The 17,678-nt window shown below is 36.2% G+C and overlaps 1 protein-coding gene across 1 annotated transcript in view; it reads left to right on the top strand.

The window, feature by feature from the left end:
• LOC150105196 (uncharacterized) overlaps positions 1-17,678 on the top strand; it is an 86,445-nt gene that overhangs the window by 23,640 nt on the left and 45,127 nt on the right. Inside the window, exons 3-9 of the mRNA XM_090395136.1 lie at positions 1,051-1,091; positions 2,263-2,344; positions 3,502-3,619; positions 8,083-8,258; positions 8,711-8,932; positions 9,213-9,350; positions 11,101-11,345. Coding sequence (XP_090251262.1) covers positions 1,051-1,091; positions 2,263-2,344; positions 3,502-3,619; positions 8,083-8,258; positions 8,711-8,932; positions 9,213-9,350; positions 11,101-11,345 — 1,022 coding nt within the window. The remainder of the gene's footprint in view (positions 1-1,050; positions 1,092-2,262; positions 2,345-3,501; positions 3,620-8,082; positions 8,259-8,710; positions 8,933-9,212; positions 9,351-11,100; positions 11,346-17,678) is intronic.

Genomic DNA, 17,678 nt, shown 5'->3' with positions numbered 1-17,678 from the left:
TAAGCTGTAGCTATTTTAGCTTATCATGCAATTAAAAATATTGCTGTGGCTTGGGACGAAGTGACCTCTCAATGTATAAGTGGCATATAGAAAGAGACATTAAAAAAGTTTGTGCATGATTTTGGAAGTTCGTAATAATGGGCCCAGCAAACAATCTGAATCGCTAAGTGAATGATGATGACATAATTCAACTCATAGAAAGTTCCCCTGAAGAGATGGCCAACGAAGGATTGGTCGAACTTTTTACCTCTCCCTTTTTTTCGTTTTCGAAAAAAAACGGAGAGGTAAAAGAGAAACAGGAAGAGGTATTTAAATAATTTACAGTGAAGGGAAACGTTCTTTTCTTTTAGCGATGTTCTCAAAATGGCTGAAGACATGGACCCCCAATGTTGAACGCTACTTAATAATAGAAACGAAAGTACATGATGCATTTGCTTGCTATGGACAAATATATGATGAAAAGGAGAAGAGGAATAAACAAAGCACATTGGACATTTTCATCAAAAAAAAAAAAAGGTTACACCAGAGGAACCACAGCCTGACCATTCACTTCATTGCCTTTCATTACAGGAAAGGTAATGAAGATGTGATTGTGGAGGAAGATTTCGGTGATTATTCTCCTGTTTTGTAGTAGCAGTAACACCCAGTATAGTTTTATGATAAGGTTAAACATTTAAATGAGAGTATAATTATTACGGCTAAGTCCCTAACCCCTATACCTCTGTTGATTGAATGTATCGACTTACGTCCGATTCTACTTACGTCCTGCCGGATGGAACGGAACCCGGACGTAAGTCGAGGGATGACTGTATTTATTTATTTTTATTCATTTATTAACTTTTATTTTTATTTATTTATTTATTTTCATTTTTTATTTCTTGGCAACGAAGCAAAGCGCGTTGAATTTAACACACAACTGGAAGTTAAACTTCATACTTGTTATAAACCTTGAAGCTGAAAAATGTTGGCAAAATTTCCAAATAAAGGCTCTTAATTGTTGTAGAATGATTCACTTCTACTAATATAAAATTTCTGAATCATTTCTTCCAGGATTATTCCAAGGGGACATCACGGGAATTGATATTAAAACGGTAAGTGTCTTAAAAAAAAACATTACAATTTTTAATTCCAATTACTCCAATTACGTCTAATATCAACGTATTCAACGAGGTAATAAATTCCATTTGTTAATTTTGTTAATCACTTTCCATATATGACAACATTAATTTTAATTGACAACACGAGGTTTCATCCTAATTGTAAGGACTAACAAATCTGACAATGTTATGCATTTATAGAAGTGACTGAAGTTATTTTTAAAATATATCTATTGCTCAGAAGATTGTGCGTGTTTACCTTCAAGTTCACGTGTTTCGCTAATGGTGGCTAGGATGTATTGAGACAAGTTCATTCTTGGGTTAATATTGAAATGTTTAGGATTCAATGCCATTTCCAAAGACTCCCGGATGTTTCTCTTCGCTGCATCATAGCACCGGTGTCATAATCCCGATTTATCCCATAACACTGGATGTCTCATTGATGAAGCGTCTTGTGGATTAGCTGAAGAGAGCACATAAGATGAGACTTCGCTTCTACGGTATTCAATATCTTGGACGTTTTCTTCAGTTCCTTGCTCATTTTCTGTCTGTCCATAGAAAGATGAACTGCAATCGCACCAGAATCGAATAAACACCCAGATATTGAAGTGACCTATATCAAGGTTTTGTGGATCGGAATAGTGAACTCATCTTGATAAAGGGGGTAAACACTACTTTGGTTTTACATTCCATATTAGAAATTTATTTGGTCTCATATCTAAGTAGTCTGGAGACGGTGTGGTCATTATAGCCATTATGAAGGAAATTGTTTTTTGAATGTTGAAGTCCTTTGGCACGTTCGTTCTTGTCAGTGAGGGGACGGCGGACTTTTTCTCCTAGTGTGGAAATGATACCCAATTCTTGAGATTTATAATGATGGCATGAGGATTGTAGATGGCTGTCAGTATGTGTAGGCTTTGAAATATCGAGACTTTTAATGTAACTGATTCCTTAGTAGAATATCCATAAATATCCCTTTCACGATGTCCCTTTCACTGTCATGTGCTACAATTATTTTATTAGTAAGTTGAGCAAATAGTAAACGATGTTGGTTTTTAACAAGCGAAGATTTCCTGTCATTCTGTGACATTCTCTGAAATCTGTAAAATGTTTTTCTTGAGAAAATTTGCATATTTAAATACACTTTTGAATCTACTCTTTTCAGATTCAAGACAGGAACGCCATTGTGAGCGAGAGACGCCTCTGGCCGGAAGGTGTTATTCCATACGTCATCGACAGATCAAGACGTAAGTGAAGAGCTTTATGTTTTGTGTTGATTGCATTTATCTTAATACATAACTAACAATTTTTAAACTGCCTTCATAAATCACTATCAGTATAGCCGACTTCCCTTTTATTGCATCAACAAATTGAAAGTTCTCAATAAAAAATAATCGAACCACTTGGGAGTCTTCCTTCCCGCTAGGTCTCGAGCTGTTTGTTTAATAGACTGGAGCCTCCTACTGGCACTATTATATGAATCGATTGACTTGTTTATTATGTGTTCAACACTACTATATCTGTAGTAGTCCCTTTATTCATGAAACGCACTTCAAGTGTGGATTTGGACTACGCCAGACGCTTAATGAGATCGTTAGAGATGCTGGAGAATGGCAACTCGACTGCTTCCGGCAGTTGCTTACGTTTTGGCTGCAGATAATTCCTCTGGCGACAGGCACGTGCTGTTCCATTCGCGGGATGATCAGTCAGCATTAAATCCGTTGATTGTCCTTGCCAAGGAAGATACATAAATTTTCCCCTTATGTTCCTTAAGCGATTTCCCTGAACAGTGCTTCCAGGCCGGTCTATTTTCTTTCTAGAAGTTTTCACTGTTGCACGGATAAACTCTGTTTCAAAATGAACGGGTATTGTCTTTACATCTTGTCTTGTCAACTGCACGCACGCAGCCCTCTTTTCATTTGATAAAAGTGAAAATCGGTGATTTCTTCGCTGTACCCTATCAACGATATTATCAGAGGCATAGCTTTCTAATATTTTATTTTAATGCCATTTGAATGACTGCGTCCGTTCTGATGGAAATGTACGTACCTTTCAATCACATGGTAGCTGCACTGTAGTGATCTCTAACATGAAGAAATTGTATCCGGCTACAGGACTATTTTTGACTTATGTTTTTGTGTATGTGTATGTCTAATTTGAAACTGTTCACTTACTGTTTGCCTAAGCATATATTAATATTTGCATAAATTATCCTAAATCAATACAATGTTCTTTGAAAAACCCCTTTATGATTTTTCATACTTGTTAACTACAAACTACTGCAATTTCTGTAGGAAATTAAATATTTGAAATCTTAAAGGTCTTAGTTAATGCAATATTCCATCGGTACCAAACATTATATATTAATCATTTTATCACCACATTTATTCACTTCTGTTTCCAGTGAACATTAGAAACATAATGGAAGCGATGAAGGAAATTGAAGACAACACGTGCCTCAGTTTCGTTCCCAGGGACCGGACTAAACACAAGAACTTCATTAATATAGTATCAAAAGACGGGTAGGTTTGAAATATTGACTTTCTTTCTTTCTTTCTCCGTGCGTCTATTTACGATATTACCTGTTCTTTCGGTGTTACTTTTATTGTCTCATTTTAAAAAAATCATATCTAAATATATGAGCTACGTACTTAGGGTATTAGCTGCCATTTACAATAGACTACTGATGTTAAAGTAATAAATAGTAGAACTATAGTTCGGTTTTCATGATAACTGTCTAGGAAAGAATAGGAAACAAAAAATACAAAACAAGTATAGGTAAATTTGGCGAAGATACCTGTAATCAAAATGGCAGCAGATTGCGCGATTTTGTCATTTATAATAATATGAGAATAATGAATTCAATGTGTAAACACAAGGAAATACATAAATATACTTGGTCAGCCAGAGGTTACAATTCAGTAATTGACTGCGTTATCACAAATTTTAAATTAGCGAAGTGAATTTTAGACGTAAGAGCACATCAAGGCTTTGAATTAAACTTTGATCACTATATGGTATCAGCAAAAATTCTATTTAAACCAAAGTGGCTAAAACCACATAAAATTGAAAATTCTTACCAGCCAAGCTACAAAATTTCTTCCTTACAGGATCCTCAAGTTAGACAACAATATCAAAATTCCACAAACTTAAAAACAGAAACTACACATGAATCAAGTGACACAGAAGATGAATGGTAAAATTAAAACAAATTCTCACAAAAACAGCAACAGAAACCTTAGGAATAAAGCGCAAATGGATTAGAAAAAGAGGACTACGAGACTGGAACAAAGTAATAGGAAATATAATAAAAACCAAAAAGGACAGTTACAAAATGAAAGATTTCTGATATTTTTAATATGGTTTGGATGTCTGGAAAAACTCCTAACTCTTGGAAAAAAAGCACCGATTATCCCAAACTATAAAAAATGAAATAAAGACAATTGCAATAACTATAGGGGAATTAGTCTGCTGAATACAGGATATAAAATATATGCAGGAATATTAAAAGAGAAACTAAGCAGCATTGTAGAAGACAAATTACTAGAAGAACAAAACGGTTTCCGAAAAGGCCGATCCTGCATAGATCCAATTTTTACTTTAAAATTATTAATAGAAAAGAGAAGAAAATTTCAAAAAGAAACACATGTGGCGTTTATTGATTATGAAAAAGCTTTTGACAAAATTAGTAGACAAAAACTGTTTAAAATATTAGCCGATTTAAACATACCAAACCAACTTTTACAATCTATTCAAGAAATATATACAGGAAATAAAATAGCAGTTAAATTAGAACACACCTCAGAATGGAAAGATATATCAAGAGGAGTACGACAAGGATGTACCCTCTCACCTCTGCTTTTCAATAAATATATAAATGAAATAATAACAATCTGGAAACAGCATAACCCATTTGGTATACAAATAACCCCGCAAATGAAGATAGATACACTACTATTTGCAGATGATCAAATAGTAGTAGCTACATCAGAAGATGACTTACAAAGATCATTAAAATCATTAAATGATATCTCAAAGCAATATTATATGATAATATCTAAAGAAAAAACAAAAATAATGGCACTTAGAGGAGAAAACCCAATAAGAAGTAAAATGGTGATAGATAATAAAATGCTAGAACAAGTAAACACTTTCAGATACTTGGGATGTGATCTATCATACGAAGAAGAAAAAGACATAGACACTAAAATATCAAACTTTGTCAAAGTAAATGGCATAATAAATAATATTTTTAAGCCATCAGTAGTACAAAAACACCCTAGAATCAGACTATATAATGTCTTGTCAAAACCAATTCTACAATACAGAAACGAAACATGCACCATAAAAAGGAAAGATGAAATATGAATATGAAAAACAGCAAAAAGGACATTTCTAAAAAAACAGCTGGATATACCAAGCGGGACCACAAAAGCAAATGAAGAAATCTTACAATCCCTGAAAATAAAACCAATGAATTACTACATAAAACAGTAAACAAAAATCGCTAGAACATTTAAATCGAATGGACAACAGCAGATTACCAAAAATATTATACAGATACAAAATAAGAGGGAAAAGAAGAATCGGAAGACCAAGAAAGAGAGGACATGAGACCTGAACAGGTCACTTGGCCTAAATTCCATGTGAGGAAGAAGAAGATGGTGACTGTCGAATAACAAAGCGGAGTTGTTGTTTTTTTACGTTTTTTTTTTACGATGGAGTTTTTTTTTTATATGGCATGTTATGAAATAACAAAAGTGTGTAGAATGTACGTGGTATCTGCGGCATTTTCATTTCTTCCCCACATACATTTGTGGACGCCATTTGTACACCACAGGGAATGCTAGGGAATCTTTAAAAAATTGTATTCCGAGGTCGCAGTAAATTGTTTGTACAATGAGATCTGTAAAGGTTCAATCAATCATTGTTTTGATCTTATACTCCCCCCCCTCTCACCCATATACGAAAAAGCCAGGGAGTTATTTTGAGTATTCCTGTCCACATAAATGCCACCAGTAGAAGGAACAAAATAGCCTGTGTAACTCAGCTGAAGCGGCATTTGTACTCTTCAGCGCTAAGCCACCGATCATCGACCTAAGTTCCATTATAATCGCCGAATAGATGAAATTTTTAACCTTATGTAGGTAGTATAGAAAGATCCAGGAAAATCCCCATCTCCTAGTGAATAGAGACGCTTCAAATTTAATAAATAGATTGAAATTGAGATATCCTTCTGTTAGCACTGCTATAAGACTTCTAGAGGACACTTGTGACGTCAATCAAGAGTGGAGACGCCAATGGGAGGTTTTTTGCAGATCTATACTTGCAGAACCTTCCATGCAATGTAGAACAACCACGTGGATATGACCATCAACGAAAAACTTGGATTACACTAAATCGACTAAGGACAAACCACGTTCGATATGCACACTATTTTACGTGTCAGAAAATTCGTTTCCCACAATGTGACTGTGGAAATGAGAAGCAGACCATTCGCCATATTCGCCAAGAATGCCCACTGAGAGCATACGAAGGAATACGAAGAAGAGGAACAAGATTTCCTAGTTCCAACAATTACAACCATTGAATGGATTAATAAATTTGATATAAACTTGTAATATCTGATTGACAGAAGAATCTTAATTTTCGTATTATTAGTAATTTTTACTGGTCTTTTTGTATATTTATTGTGTGTGTGTGTGTGTGTGTGTGTGTGTGTGTGTGTGTGTGTGTGTGTGTGTGTGTGTGTGTGTGTGTGTGTGTGTGTGTGTTATACACATAAATTTAGAGATACCGAGTTTATAATTATAAACATATTTATAACAATATGCATATAATTAAAATTTAATGATACGGAGTTTAGATTTTATACATAAATAAATAAATAGAAAAAAAAAATATATATATATATATATATAATGAATTATTTTGAATAATTTCTCATTTCTTGCGTTTAAATTTTTAGTTAACTTTGACCGCTGAAGATGTAAGTAAAACGACTTACGAGACTTGTCTGGTTTGTTTTTTATTTTCATTTAGCTTAATAAACATGTGGTCCAATTACCGGAATCTTTCTTATGAAAAGGCCATAGTGTCCATGACTACTGGGCACTACGGCCTTTGGATTATATGAACAAACTAATATAATCATGAATAAGAATGTTTTGGCCAGAAACATGGTAAACATTTTCAGACCTACAAAGGAGTGCTGTCTTGGATGTAAATAAACCTGACCAAGATTTAAAAATGGATAATTCCTTAAATAAAAGGAAAGAACCAGCAAGAATTCTATATATATTACCTTGATTACTTTGATGGACCTGTGTTTTACTCAGGATTTCTCCATGAATGCAGGTCACAAAGATGCCTCCAACGATCTCGATCTGGAGCTTCTCTCTTCATTGTTATACCCATAGATTTCACTAGTGAATCTTCCAATCTTCTAGATGGTCTTCCTAGCTTTCTCTTTATTCTGGCAGAATCGTATTAAAACGAGGATATTACGCAGCAAGTTAACATTGTTAGTATTCAGGAATGTGCCAACAGATGCAGTCTGAGAAGGGATATTTTAAGGTTGTTTCGAATATATTCGCTAAATCTGCACTACTTGGCTAGTTTATTTAAAAATCAGTGTGAAATAACTCCTATTAGTGGGCGACGTATGGAAAAAACTACTGAAGGAAATGGGGAAAATGTGAAAACAAATATAACGATGGAATTTATCTATCTATTTTAAGCAGTTTCTGATAGAGATTATTATTGCATTCATTTGCTGTCACTTTCCTGCTATGTACGATATCTGAAGAGCTAAAAAAAACTGTCAGTTTATTCTCTTGCCTAAGATTTGGGTTGTATTTTAGTTCTTCACTTGTCCAAGTGTCTACACAGAAAGAAAAGATGATTCTACAGAAAAGATCAGAACTCATCACGTTTTGATGATTCTTACACGCTCTAAATTGACATTTCCATGTTGTTATTTCAGATGTTACTCCGATGTTGGAATGTCAGGAGGAGCGCAAGTGATTTCTTTAGGAGACGGTTGCGAATATAAAGGAACAGCCCTCCACGAAATCCTCCATGCTGTTGGATTCTACCACGAGCAAAGTCGCTCGGATAGAGATCAGTACTTGAACATCCACTGGAACAATATCAACCCAGGTAAATTACTTTGTATCTCTCTCTCTCTCTCTCTCTCTCTCTCTCTCTCCCTACTAAAACGGTCCAATGCCATTGAATTTTATGAATGTGTAACTGTTCAGAACGTTTCTTGATAAAAGCATGTAAATGAGCTTGTGAAATATGTGTACTGTGAACAGGTATTAAAGTTAAAGCTGAGCTAGTTAATTAAAAAATGTCCGCTTTCATCGAACACGATATTTCCAATCAATCTCATTAAACAAATGATGAATAAATCTTATGACCTTACAAAATTTTCGACTGGCATTTTACTCTTTGCCCAAACTGTGCTTGCATTAAACTAAATAGAAGGGTTTGTCTCCAACTTGCACTTTCATTCTTGAAATAGAATCGTGCATCCACAATTCCATATCTGTTATTTAGTTTAGCAATACTTAATGGTGCCTTTTTTTCTTTTTTTTTTGTTTTCCCAGGTATGGAGTTTAATTTTTATAAGTTGCTGTCTTCTGAAAACCTCTTGCTTACTGAATTTGACTACAACTCCATCATGCTATCCGATGAATATGCGTTCAGCAAGGACTGGACAAAGACCATGACTCCAAAAATTCCTGGAGCGCGTATCCCTTTACAAGAAGATAATACCGACATGACAAACATGGACATCGATCGAATCAACATGCTGTATCAGTGTTTTGGTAAGTACGAGCCAAATGCGTGCAGTCTTATTGTGATGAACGTTAGGCTAGTATTTACTATTTCAAATATATTTATAAATAAGCACTACGAATATATAGGCGTTACATAATAATGGAGACGGAATTCTCGTCCACTAGCAAGGCTACTAGATGGTATGACTGGAACTAATGTAATACTCTAGATGGCGCTACTGAAAAATCACCATTTCGCAGTTTGTAAGTCTATTCCTTATGTAATCTGAATTTGTTTCCTTCTAATAAGCATATTTTGCCACCACAGGAGAGAAACGTCCCAAACTTGTGCCGATGTCAAAATATAGCTGTGACTTCGAGAAAGACGAATGCGAAACTTCACCTGCGGATGACAAGAGCTACGATTCTTTTAAAAGAACAAGTATGGCATTAAATGGAAGAACGGGTAAGTTGTTTTCGTAAGATCACAAAATTCTTCGTTAAACGCAGAAAGTTTTACTGAATATTTAAATTATGATTCGATACATGTTACGGGCACAATAAATGAATATTTGAATTAATTTTTATGATGCCTAACATATTATCATTTTCACAATTTCGATCTATATAATTGAAACGAGATAAGAGTCCTTAAACTTAGATAACTGTCTTCATATGGATAGTGAGACTGCCTTGTACATGAATGTGATTTCTTCTGAAAAGTTTAAGTAATTATTACTTTTAAATTAATCACACAAATTTTACTGTTTGTTATCTTCTCAAAGCAGCTTTCCAAAATTCGAACAAATCCTTTTACGTGGAAAAACGTTATTTAAGAATTGCAGTCTGTGTGTTTGTATTCCCATGGGAGAGGTTTTAATACCGCATTGGTCGATATTTGGTATCTCATTTTAACATGTTAAACTTTTCATTACATCATAAAAAGGAGATGATTTAATCTAATAAATGTAATTTCGTAATAATATGGAATGTTTTTCTGGAAACAGTTTCTTAGCAGCAGGTTGATCCACGAGATCTTCAATTTTTCCACATATATTAGAATCTTTTAAAGATAGGATTGCAGGCCGCTGTCATACAAAATCAAAAATATCTTACAATGTACTGATTAGTACTGTGTCTCTAACTCACTCTCTTTCTTACCTTAATATATCTTTTCATGGGTATTATTATTAGAAAGCACCTCACACACAATTCTAAGATTTTAAAACTTTCATCACACCACAAAAAGGAGCTAATAAATGTAACATATCCGTTCATAAAAATATATCGGATGTTTTTCTTACAAATAAAATTACACGACAACTCGTATTATTAGCTAGATTTTCGGTATTCCCTGTTTGTAAATCAGTCTTTTCAAAGATTGCACGGAAAGTCTTTTCTAGTTTCGGTAGCAGGTTGATCCACGAGATCTTCAATCTCTCCACATGCACTTGGAATCTTCCAAAGATAATGATGCAGGACAGCTGTCATACAAATTCATAAATATCTTACACTGTACTGAGCCTCTAACCTAATCGCTTTCTTTCCTTATATTATCATTTTTATAATTATTAGAAAGTATCTTACTTCGATGAGTCTTTTTCTTCTTCTCAGGAATACCAGTTATGTTAACGTGGCATTCATGTCACTCCTCTGTTACCCTCACCTTTGTATTTTGATACTTCTCTTGTTATGGTGCCTGTCTTGAATTTCGTTGTTATCCCAGTTGCTCCCTTTACCTTCCTCACTGTCATTATGGTTGCCAAGAAATTATATTCTGGGTGTAATCTTCTATCCAAGCGTAAGCAACTCGTGGAGTATCTTCATGACTAGGTTTCTCATATACAAACTTGAATCTTACTTGTATACAAGCTTTGTTCACTTACACTTGGAGAAATTATTAAACAGGGATGTAATTTCTTCGCAAGTATAATTTAGTTTCTTTAATTTAGATACAAAGCTAAAAACGTTCTATCTCCTCACTCTGGTTTCCAGATGCAGAGGGGAGGGACTTTGCATAACCTGGAGACTCTTCATTCAGCATGTGGCCCCCAACATAATTTATATCACAGAATCATAATGCGTTTTCTTATGCATAGTTCTAATTGAGTTTCTAAGTTAGATTCTTAAGCAAGATAGTCTATTAATTAGTAGAGCCTCATGAAACAAAAGTTGCCTTTTTCAGTATAATTATCGGATTCCTCTTACTCTTACAGGATACGTAATGCAGCTCGATTCCAACCGTGCTATTCACGGTGAAGCAATTCTATACAGCCGATCATTTGAAATTCAATATACCAGAAAACTATGTGTGTCAGTTCGTGTATATACATCTGGTCCCTGGCAAATAGGTGTTTTGCGGTACGATCCCAATGGTCACTATTTATTTGAACCCCGAAAGACATACGGAGAATGGAGGACTCTCAAACAAACATACAATCCTAAGAACGACTTAATCTCGGTAAGAATTTCTTGGTAAATATTCTTATATTTTACTTACAGTTGTTTAATCACTCACTTATCGTCTCGGTTCTCCTTGGTAAACAGGATCTTCAATAATCTGTGTGTTGCAGGCAAGTAGATGAGTTCGCAATTTAATGATTACTGCAAAGACCGGCTAAAAGAATTCACGGTGTCAGCACATAACTTTATAAGACTATTAAAAAGTTCATGACCTTAAAACATACGCGCCAGATAGAATTCATTAGCTTCCAGTCCAATTTTGTCGCCTTTTTAACTTTGGTTCCACTAACACATATCTTAATTCTGTAAGGATCTGAATATTATTTGCATACGTCATTGAGATATTTTTAATGTCTTTCGATTATAACATCAAAACTAACAAAATACCAGGTACGTGATAACGCCGAAAAATGTACTATTTATTTATTTATTTATTTATCGTATAGCACAAACACATTAAAAATATAAACAACACCCGTAGAAATTACAAATACAAAAATTAAGATTCTTCTACCAGTCAGATGTCACAAGTTTATTTCTAAGTTATTAATCCAGTCAATAGTCGCAAGTGTTGGAACTAGGAAATCTTGTTCCTCTCCTACGTATGCTCTCAGTGGGCATTCTTGGCGAATAGGGCGAATGGTCTGCTTCTCACTTCCACAGTCACATTGTGGGGAATTTGCTGACACTTGTAAAAAAGTGTGCGCATCGACCGTGGTGGTGGCCTTAGCCGATTTAGTGGCATCCAAGTTTTACGTGGAAGGTCATATCCAGGTGGCTTTTTTTCAATGCAAGGACGGTTCTGCAAGTATATAGAACCGCAAAAACCTACCATTGCGTCTCCACTCTTGATAGACGTCAAAAGTATCTTCTAGAAGTCTTACAGCAGTACTAACAGGGAGATATCTCGATTTCAATCTATTTATTAAATTTGAAGCGTCTCTATGCACTGGAAGATCGGAGTTTTCTTGTATCTTTCTATACTCCCTACATAAGGCGTTGGCTCTTCTTAGCTGTGGAGGAGGAATATGGCTTAAAATAGGGAGCCATTCTATGGGTGTACTGTTAATTGACCCTGAAGCAAGACGCATAGTATTATTGAGCTGTTTGTCAAACAGATGGGTGTTGATCCACAACAGAGCTCAGTATTCGGCGATGGAGAATGCAAGGCCAAGAGCTGAGCATCGAAGTGTCGTCGCAGAGGCTCTTCAAGATGTTCCGGTCAATTTCTGAATTATATTTTTGCGAGTCTTGATTTTAGCCGATGTTCAAGACGTGTTTTTAAATGTCAGAGACCTGTCAAGAGTTATTCTCAAAGACTTTGGGGTACCGTTGTGTCGAAAAAATTGTCCATTAAGGGATAAGCCTGAAATTCTCTGTTGGCAAGTTTATTATTAAGGTGGAAGCAGCAGGTCTCAGACTGGTTGGTATTCGGTTGAAGACGCCAGTTCCTGAATTATCTATCAAGAGAGTCCAGGTCAGTCGTCAGTATTGTCTCTGTAGTTTCTATTGAGCTACTGCTTGTTCCAGAGCCCAATCACCTGCACATCCAAATTTTCCTGGATATTGAGATATGGAACGTCTTTCTCAAGTTCTGCAAACCAGTCCATCACAAATCTAGCTCGATGGACACGATAGTTATCATATTGAAACTCAGAATCCACTATGTGTCCGTCTTCCAAAAACTGTACAAATGGCAAGATGACACTGACACCTCCTTTTTGCACAGCCTTTTCCACATATGCGTGATTGAATGCTTCTCCAGCCTTCCCCATGACCTTGGGGTGGCTATCATTGTAATAAAAGCAAAACTGGATTCATCGAATTTCGTTTCCACTGGGAAATGGTCCAATGACAATGCTGTTTTGCCCAAGCAAGTCGATTTTTCTTCTGGTCAGTTGTTAACTGAAGACATATCCGGGCAACGTGACTGAAAATGCCTAATCCATACAGTTCTCTCCGTACTGTTCATTCTGAAACTGGTTTACTGGGTCCAGCATTGTACTGCCGAAGCTTAACGGATCTGGAAACGTACAACTGTTGCTAGTCGTACAAAATGCCGGCGATCCCGATTTGTCATCATAGAGCCTTTACTACAGTAGCTCCGCCTACGGTGATAGTTTCCATACTTCTTCCGCTGTAAATGGACACTACTGACTATGGATTCAGACACTCCATCAAACTTCGCCACCTCTTGCAAATAATGTCTAATTTCTAGGCGAATAAAAAGTGCCACTCGTTTACGAGTGGCACCTTTTGCCACTCGTTTACGCCACCTTTACGACACATGGTTGTAAGGTGACGGTAAAAGAGAATACAGGATGCCACAGATGCATTGAATACATGCCTCAGACATCCACAATCAAATTTCAGCAGTTTTGCTTTTCCTATATCTTCGACTCTTTAGCTCATAAAGTTAAAAATTATGTACATGTTTCAATCAGCATTTCATAATTTTTTGTCCGATGTGCTTAAATTGTGTGTGTTGATCTGGCCTGTTTTTCGGATGAAAGACCTAGGTTTGGGGAGAAAACCTGATACCACCGTATCAGATGAATAACAGACCTTTAGTGGAAAATCAAGGATAAAAATTCTTTAATCATTTGAACTTAAATTGGATTTGGAGACTCCAATTAATTATCCTAAGGGATTGAAGTTCATTTGCGGGTGTGAGAACCTGTTCCCCACTTACTGGAGTTCTGAAGTGGCTTGGAAAAGTTGTGTTGGTTACCTTAGTCGGAATATGTACATACGAAGAACTGATTTTCAGTAAAATATTTCGAATATGTGTGGATATTAAGAATTCAATTCGTCTACGAACTTTGGGTTGGTCGCTTAAATCATGTTAGGGAATCTAAGACTATGAAGCAAGAATTATTCCTGCAGACTTTGTGGTTCTGTAATCGGTTTGGATAACATGCATGGGAATATCTTTCCACCTCCTATGAAATTGGTATTTCTCTTTCATTTTGTAAGTCTCATAAATGCTACGCTCTTACTCCGACAAAATCGAAACGAGATTAAAACCAAACGACATCTCAATTGCCGAGTAGGCCATAGACGTGCTTTCATTTATGTTGATATCCTCAGCGTAAACTAGATGTAGCACTCCTCCCTTAAGAAGAAAAACAACATTGTGTATATGCATCTTCCGGCTATCACATATGTGAGAAAAGGCTAATCAGGTAGCCAACAATTATACACAGATGAGGGAGTGGGAGATGTAAGAAAATAAAAATGAAGTAAAATAATATATAAAAACTTACTCTGTCCATTATTACCTCAACTCTAGTATTCGCGACAATTCACCAAAAATTTACTTTATGGCTTTTAACCAACTCAAAAAGTGCATTTCAATGGATTTTTTCCATATTACGTTATTCATGATGTTAGCGTGATTTTAAATTAGTCTCGAGTGTCTAAGTCTAAATTTTTTTCTGTTTCAGTTTGGCTTCTATGCAAAGCAAGAATCACGTGAATCTGGAGTGGTAGCCATTGATGACTTCATCTTGACACCGGGTGTGTGTTGAAATGGCCTTTTCAACACGACTGCGTGATGGTCTTACAGAAATCTTATTCGAAATAATCTTATCTGGAAGCAATGTGCCAATGAATGCAATTAAAATAATAAATAAATAACGTGAAATATAAATAAAGAGCTTCTTTACACCTGTAGAAGTACTTTGCATATCAATAAATACGATTGACTCATAAGCACATTGGAAATTGTGCACCGTCAAAAGCCAACGGTTGCATCAATAAGGGAGGTTGAATACTCCTCTCTGAAATATGAAAATTGTATAATTCATTCATTTAATAATTATATTCTTTCTTCTTTAGCGCTATATTATATCCAAAAATGTTCAAATAAAAAAAATTGAATCATTGAGATAGAATTCTAAGCAAGCGAATCGAGCATATTAGTTTCATTTATGAAAATGCAAAACATCCCATACCCTTAAAGTTTCCCTTTGTTAAGAGCAGTGGTGCTTAACCTTTTCTTAGTCAAGGAACACTTTTGATTATAAGAAAAATTTGGAGAACCTCCTCAAGTTTTGGGGACCATCGCATTTAAATAAGTTCCATTTAAAAAAGAAAAAAAATGGAAATTATTTTAAAGCGATACTTCAGCTTGTTAGCTTTTGCAGATTTCATCAATATCAGCTCTAATATGTTTTATGGCTACTCTCATCTCTTTGTCTATATTAGTAAGTCTTTCAGGCTTTTCTATTGGTTAATATTAGAAACCGTCGGCGCGGTTAGCCTAGTGGCTGTGCGCTTTGCAACCATATGACTGAGGAAGGAGTGTCCCAAGTTCGATTCCCGTCGAAGACGTGAGAAATTTGAGGATCTTCCTCAGCCCTATCCAAGTTAGCCGGTCTTGGGCGTGGACAGCAGGGTATTTTCCGACAGTTTATCTGGCGTTTTTCATCCCGCAAGCAGGCAAACCAGCCCCGTGAACACACACGGATCTACAGCCATAAATACTTAACCCCCCATGAGGGGGCACAACTCGCCCCAGTAGGGACGGGGGAGAAAAAGGGAGAAAACTCCATACGAATAAATAAATAAATTATAATAAATTAGAAAAAAAATAAAAATCAAGATAGGGGTGCGACTAAAGGGCTTCTGCACTTTATGTATACTATTGCCAGAAGTATTAGGAACAAGAAGGAAGAAATTTTGGCCTTGGTTGGCACTTCCAGACTACGGGTTATTGGCATTAGTGAAACAGTGCTGACAGAAGATGATAAAGCTAGTGGGATTGAATGTGAGGGGTATGGTGTGTTCAGCAGGGACAGAGAGAAAAGAATGGGGGAGGAGTGTTATTGATGATTGCTGATGAACTGCAGCCAAGGAGAATAGAAGATGAACTGCAGGATAGTGAAAAGAGCACATTTGAGGCTATTTGGTGTGAGATTGAAACTAGCAGAACAAAATATACAGTTTGATGCTGCTATAAACCAGGTGATGGAATAGATGGTGGAGATAATACGCAATGAATGGAAGGAGGGTAATCACTATGGGGGATTTCAACTACGGTAACATTGATTGGAAGGAGGAGAAGACACATGGGAGGAAGGAATTGGATTTTATGCAGTTATTAAGGGATAACTACCTGAGACAACATGTAATGGAATATACTGGTTCGATACTGCTTGACCTAGTAATTGCATCTGAGAATTTGACTGTATTGAAAATGACCACATTGCCACCAATTGATGAGAGTGATCATAAGGAATTTCAATTAAGACAGGGTACATGTGGAATTACCGGGCTGGTAAGTATGACTAGCTTAGGAGATTGTTTGGTTCGGTGCCATGGCATGTAAAGGTGCAAGGGCTGGAGGTTGATAGTGCATGGAAAGCGGTAAAGGAGCCTTTGAAGGAGGTAATGGCTGACTATATACTTAGAGTTCTGATAACACTATTGAGCTTGAGCTGCAAAAAAGAAACTACTTTGGAAGGAATTTAAGGAGAAATGTGACCTGCAGACACACAAACAGTATAAAGGACAGGCCAGAAGGCTAACGAGTGTGGTAAGAAAAGCAAAAGCGGATTATTAAAGGAAATTAGCCATGCAAGCTAAAGAGAATTTTTGTGATATGCTGCAAACAGTTTTTGTGATATGCTGCAAGTAAAAGAAAAATTGTATACGGCAGAATGATTTTACACCGAGGGTAGGGAGGTAACTGGATCAGTTGATAAAGTGGAATTACTGGGCTAGCACTTTGCAAGTGTATATCATGCATTCATGCAATTCCTTCATTCCTGCAATTCCTAATATTGAAGGAATGAAGGAACCAATAGCCTATATGGGAATTGAGGTGAATGAAATGGAGGTGAATAATATATTACAAAACCTAAATGTGAATACATCTGTGGGATTGGATGGTATACTAGTTCGGGTCTTACGTAAAGCGGCTAAAGAATTGTCAGTGCCCTTGACCATTCTGTTTAATTTGAGTCTAGGGTCTGAGTTAGTCCCAGGGGGTGGAAAGAGGGGAAAATAGTTCCACTGCATAAAGGAGGTTCCAAGACTGCTGTTGCAAATTACCGACCAATCAGCATATCAGGAATCGTTGTCAAGGTTTTCGAGAAAGTAGTCAAGAGAAAAATACAGGAATGGACTGATGTAAATGGGATAGTGTATGGGGGACAGCATGATTTTGTGAAGGAAAGATCATGCCTTAGTAACTTGCTCACGTTTTATAACACACTGACGGCTGAACTGGACAAGGGTAATGAATTTACAGTGATTGCGCTGGACATTGCTAAGGCCTTTGACAGGATACCACACGGAATTCTAATCAGTAAATAAACTGCAGCAC

This window comes from Typopeltis vanoorti, chromosome 7, assembly GCF_054136105.1.
Source record: "Typopeltis vanoorti isolate ZY-2024b chromosome 7, IOZ_Tvanoo_1.0, whole genome shotgun sequence".
Classification (NCBI taxonomy): Eukaryota; Metazoa; Arthropoda; class Arachnida; order Uropygi; family Thelyphonidae; genus Typopeltis; species Typopeltis vanoorti.
The sequence above is the reverse complement of the archived record's forward strand: the minus strand, read 5'-3'. Positions and strand labels throughout refer to the sequence as shown.